This window comes from Ochotona curzoniae, unplaced genomic scaffold (genome assembly GCF_017591425.1).
Source record: "Ochotona curzoniae isolate NIBS_2020 unplaced genomic scaffold, NIBS_Ocur_1.0 contig_1014, whole genome shotgun sequence".
Classification (NCBI taxonomy): domain Eukaryota; kingdom Metazoa; phylum Chordata; class Mammalia; order Lagomorpha; family Ochotonidae; genus Ochotona; species Ochotona curzoniae.
The window spans coordinates 45,090,575-45,105,828 of record NW_024464920.1 but is presented as its reverse complement, the minus strand read 5'-3'; the positions used below and the strand labels follow the sequence as shown (position 1 = coordinate 45,105,828).

Here is a 15,254-nt window from a genome sequence, read left to right as displayed (position 1 = left end):
CCAAGGGCAAAGAGGCAGGGATCTGAACTGGCGCTGTGACATGGGATGCAGGCATCATCGCTGGAGGCTTAGCCCTCTGTGCCACAACGCTGGTACCCTGCAATAGTTTGGTAGCTGGGCTGGGAACTGTTAAAAGTAACCTGCTCCAAGGCGCAGGGCTTGGGAATTGGGAACGTCAGGGGTAGTGTTGCTTTATTAATTGTGATAACACACAGTGTGTTGCTGTGCCTGCTGCAAGCACACGGCTCCATGTCACTGAACATGCGCCATCCCCATCTGCCTCTGGAACTCACCAGTCTATTCACACTGGTACCCTGTGCCCCTTTGCTGATGGGCCAAGCTGACCTTAGCACTTGAATTGCAGGCCAGGAGAGGTGAGCTTCCAGGGGAGCCAGCAAGGGCCTCATCCCTGGGGGTGCACAGGAGAAGGCTGGCGGGGGCCACTGCTGCCAGGTGTGACTGCAGTTGTAACCCAGGGCAAGTCCATGCCAGGAGGGCGATGTGAGAGCCGCATGCTGGCTGCCCCAGTAGGGTTAGGCTGTGGGAATTTCAGGCCGCGATTGGACCTGCAGCTTGCCTCTTTTGGAAATAAGCCAGCCAATGAGGAGGTTCCCTTACACTTAGCCCCACCTCCACCCACCCATCCCCCTCGTTGGACCAGTCTGTGCCCGTCCCCTCGATGACAGATACCCCTGGTTGTTGTGAAGCCAGGTGGAAACGTGGATGTGGTGAAGGTGGCCCGGGTGTTAAGAATGAGTCACTGTTGGTCTAAGGTGTGGATGGAAAACCACCTGATCGTTATTCCTGGACAATCACGGAGGCCAAGTCAGCCTGGGGAGTGACTGGTCAGAAGATTGGGAGCGGCTCGTCTGGGTAGGTGACGTCCCAGCTGAACCCTGCAGGATGAGTGAAATATGGGGGTGTGGTGCGTGTCTGGGAGCAGGTACCAAAGCCCTTCGGCCCTGTGAGGCGTGGAAGACATCCTGCTGGCATGGAGCTCAGAGGAAGCAAGAGCAGAAGCCTTGGGGGCCAGGGCAGGAAGGTCGATGAAGAGTTTGAGGGGTGTGCTGGGATTTGGGGGTGTGGTCATGACTGCATTTACCCCTTGACATTTGTCCTGGCAGCGTGGGGGGAAGCCATCGTGGGGAGACACAGCCACGTCCTGGTCCCCTAAGTTCCAGTCCCTTAGAAATGCCCTCAGGGCAGGTGCAATGACACTGACTGGGATGCCCCCAGCTGAGCACTGCTTCAAGTCCTGGGTATCTGCCTCTGATCCAGCCCCCTGCTGATGTGTCTGGGAAAAGCAGAAGATGGCTCAATTCCTTGGGTTCCTATTACCCGCCTGGCTCCTGACTCCAGCCTGGCCCAGCCCCAGTCATGGCGGTCATGTGGGGAGTGAACCAGCAGATGGAAGCCTCTCAGTAACTTAGCTGGAAGTGATTTTCTCCCCAAGTGGCTACAATGGTCCTGAGCTGAGCTGATTCAAAGGCAGGAGGCAGGAGCCAGGAGCTTCTTCTGCGTCTCCTTCATGGGTGTAAGCTCCCAAGGCTTTGGGTTGACCTCGACAACTTTCCCAGGCCATAAGCGTGGAGCTGGATGGGAAGTGGAGCAATTGGGATTAGAATCAGAGTCCATAAGGGATCCTGGCACCATAGGCAAAGTCCTAGCCTACTGTGCCATGGAGTGGCCCCAATGATTCAATACACCTTCACGAGCACATGAGCCACATTTCACTTAAAACAAAAAGCTGGAGTCCTGCAGTATCCAATGCCCCTGGGAGTCCAACATGGTCGCCGCTTCCTGTGCCTGCCCAGCTGCTTCCTGTTTCTGCTCCAGACTGTGCTGACTCAGGCACGAAGCCTTAACTTCTCCCTCCCACAAGCCCCACGCTGAGCAGTGCTCAGAGGCAGAGCACTCACAGGGAAGCTGGGGTGGCACAGCACCTGATGTCCTGTGTCATCAGTGATGCCAGCAGGTGCCAGTGAGGGAACCAGGAAACAAGGCATTTCACAACAGTTAGGTTGGTTCTTCCAAGTGTTCCCTCCTCTCCCCACCCATCATGTTAAGAGAGAGAGAAAGAGAGAGAGAGTCTTCCATTTTCTGGCTCACTTTGTCAGGACTAGGCCAGGCAGAAGCCAGGAGCCAGGAGCTGCAGCTGGGTCTCCCACGTGAGATATGCGAGATACAGGAGCACTGGCAGAGAGCTGGATCTAAAGTGAAGCCACTGGGATCCTAAGGACTGTGGGTAGCACAGTTGGCTGCTTAACTTGCTCTGACTCTGCTCTTCCACACAATCCAGTCCAGCCGTGCCAGTCCCCAGCTCCAGCCTCTCCATTCACAACCCTGAGCTATTGGGCAGCTTCCTCTGCTTGCATCCTTGTTGACGCCCCAGGCAGTTCAGCTTTCTTGTTACTTCCAGTGTGGAGAAGTACAAGTCACAAAGACCCCTCTCATGTGCTGGTCCCTCTGCCCAGCCCTCTGGGGCCGGTGGGCACGCGTGGCTCTCAGCCTCTGACCACCTGGGTCTGCATGCGCCTGGGAAGCCTTCAGGGCAGCTCGGCATGCCTGTTCTGCTCTCAGACCATGCGAGGAGCGTTCTCCTGGGCGAGGGGAAGGTCAAGGGGACCACATATTAGGGAGGGCAGGGCAGAGGGGCGTGGAACAAGTGCCAGAGTGACAGCAAGGAGCCCATCTTGACTGCTGTGTTTGCAGAGTGGAGGCAGACAGGTCTGGGACAAGGCCAGCCCACTTAGGCTGGTGCAGAGGCCAGGAGGCCACGGATATCCGGAAGCTGGGACGACTGACTCCAAGCACCTGGCCCGGCCTTAGAGGCCCCCTTGTATCACTCCTGGGACCCTGCCCAGGGCTGGGAGGCAGCACATAGCCAAAGCAGTCCCCTCCCTTCCTCGGGCATGTTTCTCCACCGGTACCCATTGTGGTGGGCTCAGCGTGACCTGACCCACTGGAGAGCTGGCTCCTCCATCAGTCAGGATGCAGCCTGAACCATGAGTCTGCCTGAGGGGAAGAATGCAAGCTGACCTGCAGCAGGGCAACATGTCACAGGTGGCCGGAGGCAGAGGTAAGGGCTGGTCTGCCTGCTTCCTCCAGGCTGGCCTCCCCAAAGCAGAGGTCAATCCTGTCCATTCCTCTCCTGGGCTGCTCTGAGACACAGTGGGCTGTGGTAGCACTGTGGCACAGCATGTTAAGCTGCCATCCTGTATCAGAGAGTATTGTTTTGAGTTCTGGCTGCTCCACTTCTGATACAGTTCCTTGATTATGGCCAGGGAAAGCAGTGGAGGATGGCCCGAGTGCTAGGGTCCTCGTACCCATAGCGGGAGACCTAACGAGGCTCCTGGCTTGGGCTTGGCTCAGCACATGCCTTTGCGGCCATTCAGGGAATGAACCTGCGAATCAAAGATCTCTCCTCTCTGTAACTCTGCCTTTCTTTGGTTGTTCTTGGCTTTTTTCCCTCTTTTTTATTTTTTAATAATGATTACATGGTTGATCAGGTTATGAAAGATTGAGGTTTAGGGAAAATTGGGTGAACTCATTGCCTCCAAATTTGCTATTTCTTTTTGTTGTTCCAGTGCCCGGGATGAGGAACCGCCACCTTGTAGCAACCCAGAGTCTCACTGTGTACGTATTCTGAGGGTCTGCCCACGTGGTTTGGGCAGTTCTGAAATGCTGCGGATTTCACCGCTCCGAGGATGGTGTCACCCTCCCAGTGTCCACTGGCTCCAGCCACCGAGCTTTTTTGCTGTCATCATTTGCTTGGGGGAGTTGTCCAGTTAGTTCTGTTCTGCTACAGCACCAAATGAGCTGCCATATTCTCCTTTTACAACAGGGCCTGTGTCCACTGCTCCACCTTTTTCATTAAGTAGCACATGTTCTTGCAGGCGAGTCCAAGCACCTGTGCTAGGCTTCCCAAGCCCTGCTGGATCCCCACCTGCTGGGGTTCATGAACCCAACACCCACCTACTAGGTGGGCTCCGGGACCCACTGTAACTCTGCCTTTCAAATCAATAAATCTTTTCATGTTTTTTTTAAAGATATATTTTTATTGGAAAGGCAGATTTACAGAGAGAAGAAGAGAAAGACAGAGAGATCTTCTATCCACTGGTTCACTCCCCAAATGGTTGCAATAGCTGGAGCTGAGCTGATCCAAAGCTCGGAGCCAGGAGCCTCTTCAGGATGTCCCACGTGGGTGCAGGGTCCCAAGGCTTTGGACCATCCTCTGTGGTTTCCCAGACCACAGCAGGGAGCTGGATGGCAATCAGAGCAGCTGGGGCATGAACCAGTGCCCATACGGGATTCTGGTGCTTAGAGACAGAGGATTAGCCAACTGAGCCATTGCATTAACCTGGATAAATATATATATATATATATATATTTAAAAAAAAGATAAAGTTCCTTCTCTCTAACTTTTTCAAATAAATAAATTATTAAAAAAATAAATAACTGATAATTCTTTAACTGCTGTGGGCAGCAGGAGGCACCCCTGACCCCAGGGATCCCAGGGCCTGTGCTTCCCACCCTCCCCACAGCTCTACTTAGGGTCTTGGGGCTGGTCAGCACGGCTCCCCCGGGGCAGCTGTCTTGTAGCAGGCTCTGCCAGCAGCCCACACAGGGCACTCTGAGCCATGGCATGGCTGCCTGGAGCAGTGAGCAGTGCATATGCATCTTGTGGAAGGGCCCACGGCCAGCGGGGAGCCGCGGGTCTGACTGCATGGGCTGAGCCGGTCTTCCTGATTCTTTAGGTTCTGATTGAAACTCCTACTCTAGGACCTCGGAATGTGACCATGTTGGATATAGCACTTTTCTTTAATTAGTTAATTTGAAAGGCAGGGAGAAAGAGAAGAGAGAGAACCTTCCACCTGCTGGTTCATTCCTTAAATGCCTACTTCAGCCAGGGCTGGCCTAGGCTGAAACCAGAAACAGGAACCCCATCTGAGTCTCTTACGTGGGTGGCAAGGACCCAAGTACTCGAATAGGGTGTGCACTGGCAGGAAGCAGGATGGGGAGTGAGGAACTGGGACTCGAACCAGGAACCCTGACAGGGGGTGTGGGTGTCCCAAGTGGCTACTTAACAGGTGTACCACACGATCACCCCAGAGGTGTCTTGAGGGGGGTCCTCATCCAGTCTGACCAGACATGCCCAGAGGAGGGGCATCGGAGGCAGGGGAAGGAATCCCACGCGCTGGTCTTGGACTTGTAACCTCCTGAACTTGTGTTGGTGAATCCTGGGGTCCGTGGCGCTGTGCTCCACCAGCCCTGCAGGTTCACAGACATACCAGGGCGCCGCCGGTTCACAGACGTACCAGGGCCCTCTGCTGCAGGAGCCGAGCTGGACGGACAGTCTGCAGCTGTGGCTCCCTGTCCATGGTGGTGGTGGCGGAGAGGCCTGGAGCGGGGTGCAGGAGCTGGAGCTGGGCGAGAAGTAGGTGTCCTTGCAGGGGCTCTGGGGGCCTCCAGAGATGGGGTGGGGAGGAGGCCACTGGGCAGGGGTCGCCATGGAGAGCAAGAAGTGACCTTGCGAAGGATGGCAGAACCCTGTTTCTCTTGGAGGAGGCAGCACAACTGTAGAGTTGGGGAACGCAAGAGGAAGGAGGCGTGGCTCTGTGACCCAAACCATCAGGGGAAATTCCTTCTTTTTCTTGCCAGACAGCAACATGTGCAGGGCCATGAGAGCGAGCAGCATCCCCGGGATGCCGTGAGGACAGAGCGGGCAGGCTTCCTCAAGCCCCTGTTGCTGGGTCTCCAGCTCATCCCCCGGAACCCTCACCAGGCCCTTGAGAACACAGGTTTAAGATCTGAAGTTCCCCCTACCCCTTGCCACCTGCTAAAGGTGTCTGTGTGTGTGGGGGGCACGCATGCGTGTTGGGTGGACAGAGCGCAGTGGGAAAGGCACAGTGCCTGGGACAGGGAGGTGCTGACTTGGAGCTGGCAGCCCCCTGGCCCTGGCTGGGACCCCACCCTGCAGCGTCCCCTACCCTATGGGCACTGGGACACATGACGCTGCTGCCACCTTGTGGTCACTGTGGGACTCAGCTCCTGCGCTGGGGCCAAAGCCTCTGCTGCTAGGAGTGCAGGAGAGGCCTCCAGAGAGGGAGCCACTCACAAGGCCGGGAGACAGGAAGCCCTCCAGCTCTCCCCTGGACACTGTGCTCCTGGCTGAGAGTGGGGGCAGATGCCATCATGGAATAGAGGGGGAGACATTCACAATTTCAGTGACATGGGTGGCATTTTTCGTCTGGCAGCTGCCAGGCCATTGGGTGGCTTGCTAACCCACCCTGGGGAGAAATGCTGTTAGGTGTCCATTTATCAAGTGAGGACATGGAGGCACAGAGAGGTTAAGTGATTTGTCCAAGGCCACACAGCCCAGAAGTGGCCACGTTAGGATTTGCTGTTTTATGACAGTGGCTGGACAGGGTGCTGGGTGCTGATCCCAGGGCAGTGTCCAGCGTCAGGGAAGCCGGAAGGTCCCACGGAGCTCTGGGCAGCACATCCCCACTGGCCGAGGGGCTGTTTACTCCCCCACACACCCTGGCCCCTATGTTGCCTTCCCCTGGGGCTGGACCCAGCTACAGCCACCCAACCACTGGTGCCTCCTGTATCCTGGGCTGCAGCTGCCATGGCAGCCTGGGGCTAGCTACTGCCCGAGACGCCCCCGCCAGGCAGCTGGTCTTCATTTCCCTGCGGCCTGACTTCCTGCCTCTGTGAAGTGATCTGCTGGGGCCTGTGGCCTCACACGGGCCGTTGCTAGGAAACATGGCCTGGTAGCCCTAAAGGTTCCCTGCCAGCACCTCCCTCACCCTTCAGAAGCCCAGCGCTGCCCCAGCCAGGGGAGGCCCAGAGGCCTGCGGGCACTGGGGCCCTTCCTATCCAGCACCCAGGCCCACAGAGGGTCCTCTTTCCAGCTTCTACTTGCACCCACCCAGGGAGCCTTCCCGTCCTTCATTTCAAAGGGGAAACGGTCCCCAAGTTGACCTGGTATTTGTGCCTCTTCCTCCCCGTATGTCCCCCAGGGCATCCCCCCCCCACAGTGGAGTGTAGCTAGGGCCTGGGTGAACACTGCATACAGGAAGCTCTGAACTCGGTCATCTTAACTTTCTGAGCTGCCTTGAGCCTCCATGCCATCCATGGAAAATTCCTTGGGCTTCTAGGCTGACAGTAGGGGGGAGGCCTCAGCTCTGGGCCTTGTCACAGTGTGATTCCCCTTTCCCTGCCAGGGACACCCTATGATCTGGGGCCAGCGGGACAGGGGAGGGGCAGCAGAGACCCCTGGTCCCATGAATTAGTGTGAAACTAGACAAGCCACTGGTTCCCTGAGCCTGTGTCCCCACCTGGGAGTGGTGATGACAGCTGGTGACTCCAGAGGGCTGTTGTGAGGGGTGGGAAGGCCAGGGAGGAGCCTGGGACACGGGAGACACACAGGCCCTGAATGGGGGTGGGGGTTTGGGGGATGGGGACCCTGGCCCTTCAGCCAGTTCTTGAGCATGGTCGAGACCATGAACTCTCCTGCTTGTCTCCTTTTTGGGGTCCTATGGGGCCTGCCCCCTTGGGTTGCCCAGCTCCGTACACAACCATTGCAATGGTGCCAGGGCTGCTCATAGACCCTGGCCACCCTCTCAGGCCCCCAGGCCCTGTGCACTGGGTATCCCGACCTCTCCTTGCCACACACTGAGGGTGGGCCCGGGAGGCTATCCTTGGCTGTGAGCAGTGACTTCTGGGGAGCTTGGTATGCAGACGTCTCGACACCCGGGGCTCTGCAGCTGCCAGGGAGCAAGGCCAGGGCTGATACCTGCATGTGCCACCTGCGTGTGGCACAGTGCCTTGAGCTGTGCCTGGTCGTCCAAACCAAGTTTCTGCATCGTTGTTAGAAATTGGGATGATGCACCTGTCACTGTTCTTTCGAGCCGGCCCAGCTTATGGGACCACTGAGGCATAGTCTCGGTTGCAGTAAGAAGGGGAGGGTGCTCTGTCTCCCTGCCCCCGCCCCCGGGGCTGTTGTAGGATGATGCCTGGAACCTGAGCACCAGTGGGGCTGGGCGGGCACTTCCCTTCCTTGTGGGCCACGTGCCAGTGCTGCAGGCCAGGGGTAGGCAGAGGTGGGTGGGGGTTGCACCTACCCAGGTGTTGCTGACGCTCAGGCTCACCACCCCGAGTGTCCGTGCTGTGTGCAGGTCAGGCGGCTCTGGCCCAGCCCGCAGCATCCGCTTGCCACTGCCCCCCAGGAAACTGAAGGAGGCTGCTGGCAGCTGGTTGTCTACCTTTAATTGGGGATATAAAAGATACCTCTCCCAACACAGGGCGCAACCAAGAGGAGGTTGGGTGCCCGGGGGGGAAGCCCGGCTGGAGGACAGAGGAAGGCAGGGGAGAAGGCAGTGGGTGGGCTGAAGAGGCGTTGCCTTGCAGCCTGGGCTGGCTGGGTCTAGTTTCACCAAGAGCTTCGTACCTGGACAGAGGGCACAGCAGCAGGTGACCGCCACGCCTGCTCCCCCACAGCTTGCAGAAGCTTTGGGGAGCCCCTCGGACAAGGGGTTAGTGACTAGAGGCCAGGGTGGAGGCTCCACTCTGGCCTTGACCGGCAGTGTGGGCTCCCAAGGGCTCCGTGGGGCCTGGCCCAGGGCAGAGTCCCTCGGCTGCAGCTACACAGCTGGCCTGTCTGTCCTGGGGTCCCCCTGTTCTCAGTGAGGGCGTCACACACGCTGGGGGAGGGACAGGAGGCAGAAGCAGCCAGCATCTCACAGCTGAGCTGGCTAACCTGTGCCCCTGGCACCAGGCAGCATGGCCCATCTTCAGGGACCCCGAACAGCCAGACACCAAAAGAGGCAGAGAGGCCTGCCGTGGCCGGGTGCAGGGTGCCAGACCCCACGCTCACAGGGCAAACAGCATGTCATCGTCCTTGTCCTGTTTCTTCTTCCGGGGGGCTGCGCCAGCACGGGGACCCTGAGGCCCTTCGTCTGCAGGGCTGGGGAGGGTGGGCAACCGATCAGCCGCTTTGGCCCGTTCTTCCAGGAACTTGTCAAACTCTGGAGGCAGAGCAGAGGGGGGGAGGGGTGGGCTTGGAGGCCAGTCTACCCCTTCCAACACAGGGCACAACCAAGAGGAGGTTGGGCTGGGGGCACGGAAGGGCGGTTGGGGCAGGGCTGGGGGCTCTACCTTCACTGGTGACGCCCTGGGGCTCCTCGGCATCGTTGCCCTGGGAAAGCAGGAGGAGGCAGAAGTTAGTGGGGCGGAAGTGATGGCTCGGGCAGCCCTGAGGCGGACAGTTGGTGTCCAGCCCTGGCTGAGGCCCCGGCCGGCCCTGCACCTGGCCCTCGCCTCCTGAGCTACAGGGGCCTTGGCCTTCTCTGCGGCAACACTGGGGAGTCAGACGGGGGCAGCAGTCCACAGTGCTGGCTTGAGTTGTGGCTGTTGCTGATGTGGCTTCAGCTCATGAGCACCCTGGGAGGTAGCAGGTGATGGCCTGAGCCTGGGGTCTCTGCCATCCCCCGGGAGGCCCCGATGGAGTTTGCGGTTCCTGGTTTTGGATTGGTCTGGCCCAGGCTATCAAGGACCTTTGGGGACTAACAGCTGCCTCTCTCAACTAAAATGAAAATCAATCAAGATTTTGAATGGGCCAATACACACAGAAGACTAAGCACAGGAAGAAGTGCCCAGTGGATGGAAGGGGAATGCCAGGTTCCTTCCTTTTGGCATTGAGAAGTGGCAGAACCACCTGCTGGGAAGAGCTGAGTCCTTGCTTGGTGCTTGGTGCCCAAAGGGAGTGCTGGGTGCTCAGGAGAAGCCTGCATGGAGTTGCTGGGCCTGCCTCTTCTGCTCCCTGGAGTTGAGGACGGCCGGCACCCCAGGATCCCATCACCTGGCACCACCTCCCTCACCTGGCCACCTCCCTTCAAGGAAGGGTGACCACTGCCCCAGACACAGGCTGATGTACTGCTGTGAGCAGCCTTCTGACCAGAGGCCTCCGTGCATCACAGTGGCTGCTGCTGGCTGGCCTCTCCGGCCTGCTGTGTTTTTCCCAGGCTGGGGGACTTTCTGGTGGGTGTGTGCACTGGCCCTGAGGTCATTCACTCCCTCGTGTGGGCCGGGGCAGCCCCACTCACCACGTCGGTGGACAGCCACTGCTCGATGTCCTCCATGAGGCAGGCCTGGGTGACGGGGATCTGCAAGGAGCGGGTGGGGGAAGTTGGAGGACAGGGCTGTGGGTGGCAGAGCTAAGGCTCCGCCTCCTGGTGCCTACCTGCTGGGTGGCCGTGGGCAGATGCCAGCTCTACCCTAAGCTGCCTCATTTAGGACTGCCCTGCCCAGCTGCTGGACGGTAGGTCAGGGGGTGCAGGACAGGGGCCTAGGGCTGCACCCTTCTACAAGGAGCATGGAGGTGGGGTCCCAGGCTGGAGGCGGGGCTTCCTGACCAAAGCCCAGGACAGGTGCCATTCTGGCCACAGGTGCTCGGGCATAATGGCTCCAAGGGCCAAGATGCCTTTACCAGCCAGCAGGGCTGCGGTAGGGCCCAGTCAGGGCCAGGGCCACAGGCTTCCATCTCTTGGCACCTGTGCAGAGTCAAGTTCACAGCAGAAGGGCATGCAGAAGGGCCCCAAAGCAGAGAGGAGGCGAGGCCTGACTAGGCTCGTGCAGTCATGGGGGCGGTGCTGCAAACTGGGGACATTTCACTGTGGGCTCTGTCAGGGGGCGCCCCTCTGGGGCTGCGGCCTCCTGCTTTGGCAGTGAGTGGGAAATTCAGGGTGGAGGGTACAGGCTTGGGATGGGAACTGTTTTGGCTCTGGCTCGGCCCCTTGGCCCAGCGTGGCTCCCGACATTCACTTCTCTGCACTCGTTTCTCTCACCTTTGGGGAGCAGACGTGGGTATCTACCGTCCAGGCAGGGATGGAAGGAGGGGAGATTACAGAGAGCTGGGCATAGCACAGGGGAGGCGCCCCAGCAGCACCAGTCACTCCAGTGACTGCAAGAGCAGAGCCAGAGTCCTTCTCCCACCAAGCCACTGTGCTCCCCAAGTTCCATCACCCAGCACCCAGGGACCCTGCTGGCAGAGGAGAGCCCAGAGGGGAGGCAAGGCTCCCACACCTGCTCCCTCTCCCGGTCACTGGCAGTGGTCAGAGGGATGACCCTGACCTTGCCCTAGGGTAGCGGGAAGTGCTCAGTGAGGGACTGCGGAAGCCAGTGCTGAGGGACCTGCCTGGGAATGGCCTGAGCTGGGGCACCCGGCAGGCCCTCCTCCCTCCGCGGGCTCTTGTCCCAGGCCCCACTCCCTCGGACAGCGCCACAGCAGCCCTGCCTCTGCACCCAGGCCAGCGTCCCGGCGGTGGGGCCTGGCTCCTGCTCACCATGCCTTGTCTCGCCATCCACTCACTGAAGTTCTTCTCAGCGCCGCCTCCCTCCTGGGGGACAGAGCCAGGCTGTCCAAGCTGGATGGGCAGGGCTGGACCCCTGTGGGCCAGCAGCCTTCTCCAGGGCCTGAGTGAATGGGGATGGAGCAGCAGGTGCCACCAAGGGGGTCTCACTGTGGGATGAGTCACATAGCTCTGGGATGCCAGGACCTTGCCTGGATTGGGGCGAGGCTAACAGCAACTTACACAAAAACTGGCTGGGGACTCCCTGAGGCTTTGATCCCACCCCTTCCATATGTGACAAACAACTGGGCATCCTACGTCCCAGGATGGATGAGAAACCCAGGACTGGAGGGAGAGAGGGGAGAGGCCAGCCATCTGTCTGTTCACACAGTACTAAGAAAACAGATCCTGGGCTGGTGAAAGTTGCTTAACCCTCACAAGCTCTCTGGGAGGCGTGAGTGACCCTCTTTCCGGGGTTCTGGGCACGTGTGTGCACCTGTGTGCACAGGTGCATCCGCACACTTCCTTCCTGTGCGCTGGCTGTGGTGCTGTGGGAGCCAGGAGACCTGGCCGTGCTCTCTGTGCTGATGGCAGGCTCCCCAGCTTCTAGGGGCTGGATCCTGGGGGCTGGAAGCTTGGCTCTGGGGAAAGGCGAGGAGTGAGGACTGGAGTGCTCCCCTCCACTGGCCCTCCTCCGTCCCTCAGGACTCTGCTGTTCGTATCGTCAGCATCAGTGCTGGCTTCAGCCAGGCGAATGCAGGAGTGGGGTTGGGGCAGAGCACGCTGGGACACCTCCTCACATGTAGTGGCCTGGACAGCCTGTAGCACCCCAGCATCTGCCCTGCACACTTACAGCAGAGGGCAGGTCCAAGTCCTCCCATGTGCCACACTGTTTAGTGATGCCCTCCTGGTCACTGCAGCTCTTGGGCCTCACCTCTCATTGCCCAGCCCTACTCTGGCCTCGGGCAGTCCCTGGTGCCACAACCTCCTGCTCCTCGCCCATTTCTTGTCCTTCCCTCCCCCGGTCCTGGGATTGGCTGTCTCCGGTCGCCTCCTCTCAGTTCCCACGCTGCCCAGAGACACCCAGACATCACTCAAGGCACCCACTTTGTGCCTGGAGTTACTGCCAAGCTGGGAGAGGGTACTTGGTGCTGGGCCAAGCAATACCCTCAGATGGCTCCTGGCTGTCTTGGGTCCCTACTGTGCACACCTCTGAGACAAAGGGCTCCTGGGGAGGCCAAGCAGTGTGGTGCTGAGTGAGCTGGGACTCTGAGCTGGGCAACTTACATACACCGACGTGTAGGTCCCGGCACTGTGCCACACGCCCTGATGTATCGGTGAAGACAGAGGGTCAGACATCAAGGGTTTGCTCGAGAACACACAGCTTTGGGCCTGAATCCTTGCTGTGTGTTCTTGGGCAAATGTTTCAATTTCTCTGTGCCCTTTGCTGGAAGCTAGGAACAACCCACTGGCCACCAAGGGCCACTCTGAAGTCAACAGAGGAAGAGGCCATGGGAGCACAGAGCCTGTGGGTGGTGCACGGTGGTGGGGGGCAGCCCTCTGCTTACCGCTCCTGTGCTTTGCTGCCGGGCATCCAGCGCTCCAGCCAGGCCATCCGTTGCTTGGGGGGCTTCGTACTTGACCCTGAAACACAGAGGCAGCCATGGTCATCAGACACTGCAGTGCTTGCGACAGGCCTGCTGGGCAGGGCTAGGACAAGACTGACTGGCCCTGGAGGGGCTCGGTCCTCTGGGAGGGTCAGAGTGGGGCTTTCTGTACCCTGGGCCTGGAAGGAAGGAAGGCTCTCTGATGGCTGATTCGGGAATTAGGCTCAGCCATGTGACTGCGTGACAGGCAGCAGCAAAGGCTGGCGAGTTAGGTAGTGTCTGGCCCAGGACCCAAGGTCATTAGTGGCCGTGATCTGATCTGTCGTGAAGCAGCTCACGACTCAGAGCTCCGGGGGACATTCTTCACCTACACCTCCTGGAGCAGTCCCCGTTTCCTAACTTCACAAACCGCGCTTGACGGCAGAGTGCATCCTGCCGCCTGCCACTGCAGAGTGGCGTGTGAACTGCTGGGTGGGGCCTCTCGCCTGGGCTCAATGGTGTGACTGCCAGTCTCCCCGGCTGTCCTCGCTCTGGTGTAAGGCACCTTGGTAGTGATGGTTCTCCTGAGTGTCCCCGGGGGATGTGCAGTCGGCCCAGCGTGGGGAGGGGGATGGGGCAGGTGAGATGCAGGGAGGGAGATGATGCGTAGGGCTGCTGGGCGAGGCGCGGCAGGTGCAGGCAGACAGGTAAGCGGAGGAGGTGGGGGCTATGTTTGAGGTTCAGTGTGTGGGCAGCAAGACAATGAAGAGCACCTGGGCAACAAACAGGGGACCTGCTGAGCGGAACGGCCCTGTCCAGCCGCAGGGGAAGGGCCTGTCTCTGCTCCCAACAGCTGGCACAGCAATGCCAGATCTCAGCACCAGGTCAGTCCAGCCGAGGGGAGGGGGTGGCAGGAGGAGGCGGTGGGGGAGGCGGGAAGCCACAAGATCCCAGCCCTAAGAGGAAGCCCTTGGTTGAACCTCAGGACCTGGGAGAAGCTCACACTTAACCCTTGCAAGGCCATCCCCCAGTTCCCAGGAGGCCACCTGCTCCCTCCACCAGGAGAGTCAGTGGGCAGGTGACCTTCTGCCACTCCTTGCCTGAGGTTCCTGTCCACAGCTCTAGGCTGGAGCCCCTGGAAGCCTGGCATGTAGAGAAAACTACAGGGAAGGCTGTGCTCACTTGGCATGTGGGAGGAGCCAGGCACGTGTGCAAAGGCAGGGTGAGGCATGTGCAGCCCCGGGATGCACACACTCCGATCCCTGGCCTGTTCTTCCCAATCGCTCCATAACCTGTGTTACCCTTCCTTCCCAGCCCCAAAGCTCGCCTTGCCTGTCCCAGGAGGTGGTGGTTGGGGCACAGATGCAGCAGTGTGGGGTCCGGTTGGCTCTCCTGGAGGTGTGTGCTCCTTGGGAAGAGCTGGGAAGATGCTGGGGGCTGTGGGCGATGCCTGTCTAAGGCCTTTGGGGAGAAGGAGTTGCTGGGCACAGAGGAAGGGGTGTGCGTTCCCCAGGACCAGGTGCAAGAAGGTAAGGAAGACTGTCCAACGGAGGGGTCCCCCACATGGATCATCTGGTTGCCTTTCCACCCCCCACCCCGCCCTCACTGACAGCCTAATGGCTGGGCCTGGGCAGCAGCAGAGTTCATGATGGTGACGGCTATGGTTGGAGCTGGAGCAAGAACAGGGGCCAAGTGAGAGGAGCTGGCTTACCTGTAAGCCACAGCACCGCTGGCTGCAGGTCAGAGACGCTAGGCGCCAGGCCGACAAAGGGAAGTGGGGGGCCGGAAGGGGATAGGATCCCAGGCAGACAGGAGGGGCCAGTCAGTGACTGGGCCTGGGAGGTCTGCCAGGCGCATGAGGGTGGCGCAGCGTGGCAGGAAGGGGAATGTGACACTAAGGCAGACCAGCGCTCGTTTCTCCCACCTGCTATTGACGCCCAGCCCTGCCTTGTCCAGCCCTGAGCACCCTCTGCAGATACGTGCCCCTTCCTGTGTGTGGGCAGTGCCCAGAGGCCTCTCCACTCAGCACCTAGTCTGCAGCCACACTCCCTGGAAGACTGCAGCTGGTCTCCTTCCCTGAGGCCTGCTCCCCGAGGAGCCATGATGTGACAACAAAGGGCTCCCCAGCGTGGCTGGTGGCGCTGCCCGCTGGGGCCCGCGCAGAGGCTACGCTCCTGCAGCCAAGTCCCAACAGCCTCATTAGCTTCCAGCTGCCACAGTGTCTCTAATGCTGAGGTGTCCCGAGGTGCTGCTGTTCCCAGGGCACTTGGGCTTGGAGAGCCCTGCCCACGATAAAGGTCCAGGCTGCCCATGG

The 15,254-nt window shown here is 59.6% G+C and overlaps 1 protein-coding gene across 4 annotated transcripts in view; it reads right to left on the bottom strand.

Annotated features, from left to right (window-relative positions):
- Positions 1-8,257: 8,257 nt before the first annotated feature.
- Positions 8,258-15,254, bottom strand: part of TOM1 (target of myb1 membrane trafficking protein) — a 33,295-nt gene continuing 26,298 nt past the window's right edge. For 2 of the 4 annotated variants that reach the window (XM_040985199.1, XM_040985213.1), the window contains 5 exons: positions 12,923-12,998; positions 11,349-11,402; positions 10,110-10,169; positions 9,163-9,202; positions 8,258-9,032 (listed from right to left, as the gene is read on the bottom strand). In XM_040985199.1, the coding sequence (XP_040841133.1) occupies positions 8,878-9,032; positions 9,163-9,202; positions 10,110-10,169; positions 11,349-11,402; positions 12,923-12,998 (385 nt within the window). In that variant the 3' untranslated portion in view covers positions 8,258-8,877. The other 2 variants (XM_040985206.1, XM_040985221.1) reach the window with 2 other exon arrangements.